The 1,910-nt window shown below is 34.8% G+C and overlaps 1 protein-coding gene across 2 annotated transcripts in view; it reads left to right on the top strand.

The window, feature by feature from the left end:
* tws (protein phosphatase 2 regulatory subunit tws) overlaps positions 1 to 1,910 on the top strand; it is a 26,146-nt gene that overhangs the window by 14,131 nt on the left and 10,105 nt on the right. For both annotated transcript variants that reach the window (XM_018455112.1, XM_018455109.1), the window contains exon 2: positions 947 to 1,272. In XM_018455112.1, coding sequence (XP_018310614.1) covers positions 1,188 to 1,272 — 85 coding nt within the window. In that variant the 5' untranslated portion in view covers positions 947 to 1,187. The remainder of the gene's footprint in view (positions 1 to 946; positions 1,273 to 1,910) is intronic.

The following is a 1,910-nucleotide window of genomic DNA, read 5'->3' as shown; positions in this document are numbered from 1 at the left end:
TACACGACGTACCTTATTATACGTTTAAAAATATTATACGTTTATATATATATGTGTACGCAACAGGTCACTTTTTTATCAAACGCGCATTTATCGTGAAACGCATATATTATGCTAATATACAGTGAGTCGAAAAAGTATTCGTACAGAGAAAATATTTTTAAAAAAAAGTTTATTTATAAAAAATGAATATTATCCAGCGAGAAATGAGTCATCGAATTGATGTCGAATCGATATCAATACGATGATTTTCAACATCAATTTGACGTCGATTCGACGTTTAATTGACGATCATTTCTTGTTGGGTAATTAACAATTTATTTATAAAGAATAAAATAGACTGTATGTTTCTTAAAATTATATATACTAAAAAGATGTGTATTAATTACAGAAAATCTGAAGTATCATCTGAAAAATAAGCGAAAATTAAAAGTTGTATTGTTTGGATGCTCAAAAAGTATTCGTACAGTCGAGAAATTTAGCTTCTAAAATCAAGAATACATACGAAGCTCGTTTGTTTATGTTAAAATAGAATGTATTCATTGTATAAAATTGCTAATTAATGTTTATTTTCTATAAATAAGACTCTTTTTAGAAAAAAATTCCTTGTACGAATACTTTTTGCTCTCACTGTATATGTGTATAAATATTAAACAATTTGCAAAATTTCCTATAAACAAATCATTGTTTAGTTAATTAAAAAAATGTAGGGAAGATGGATTATTTAGAGTTAGAAATCAATTGATGATATAAAATACGCTTTCATAGAAAATACATGACTACAATATCGAATGAGATTTAAAGTGAGAACGTGAACGATAAGAGAGAGATGGTCGGGAAATGCTTTTCTTCAACGAAAAAGAATCGCCTGAGTCGCGGTGACGATCGATCGTCCAAATGACTAGACTTTAGAAACGAGAGACAAATTACGTTGATTTTTGTCCAGTGACAATAAGCCGACAAGACGACAGGACGATAGTGGGAGCTAAAGTTGATCACGAGGATAACAGCTGGCAGGAAACTGAGGTTAGCGAAGTGTCACCACGCGTCACGCCGGGGTGGTGGGTCTATGGGGGGCTCCGCCCCAGCGGTCCCCCGGCTCGAGTCCAACCGGCAACTGCCGGAACGGTGGTGCCATCCTGGCACGGGCCAAGACCGCCCCGCTTCCGGTACCACCGTCCAAACGGATGAAGAGCCCTTCCAACATCATGAGGCAGTCCAGCCTCACAAAACTCGGTTCCATGATCAACACCGCCGTCAACAAACGTGCCGGTGAGTTTTATCTCCAAGTACACATTTTAGCGTTTCTTGAGACACGCAAAACTCAAACTTTTCTGATTTGCAACTTTTACGGACACGTTCTATTTTTGTCAGGAATTCCTCTCCTTAATTTCCTTGATTTCTTTAATCTCCTTGATATAATCTGCTTTTTAAATCAGTGTCTATATAGATTCGTAATATTCGTATGCCTGTAAAACAGAAAAACAGAAAGTAAGTTACTTTTGACATTTACTTTCAGTTTCAACTCGAAACGCGGCACGTGTTTTTCGTGTGCGACGCGACGCGACAATCTTTAAACCTGGTTTTTCCTCGTGCCTATTCACGTGGATAAACGCATACGTCATTTCAAGATGGTGAATCTTTTTCTTCTCCAGGCGCGTCACTGCGCGTGGTTGCGTCGGATTAGATCAGATAAACGAAGTATAAATTCCTATCATAAATTTACCCTATAAGCGCATAATATTATTTAATATTAAATAATATTTTAGGCATATTCTCACAATATTAAATATAACATTTTAATAATATTTTACTAAAATTATATAATATTAAATAATATTCCTGAAATATTAATGGATGGTTATATGTCCACTCCTAATAATATTATATGATTATTAAAAGTAACATTT

This window comes from Mycetomoellerius zeteki, unplaced genomic scaffold (genome assembly GCF_001594055.1).
Source record: "Mycetomoellerius zeteki isolate Tzet28-1 unplaced genomic scaffold, Tzet1.0 scaffold470, whole genome shotgun sequence".
Classification (NCBI taxonomy): Eukaryota; Metazoa; Arthropoda; class Insecta; order Hymenoptera; family Formicidae; genus Mycetomoellerius; species Mycetomoellerius zeteki.
This window is presented reverse-complemented; position numbering and strand designations above follow the sequence as displayed.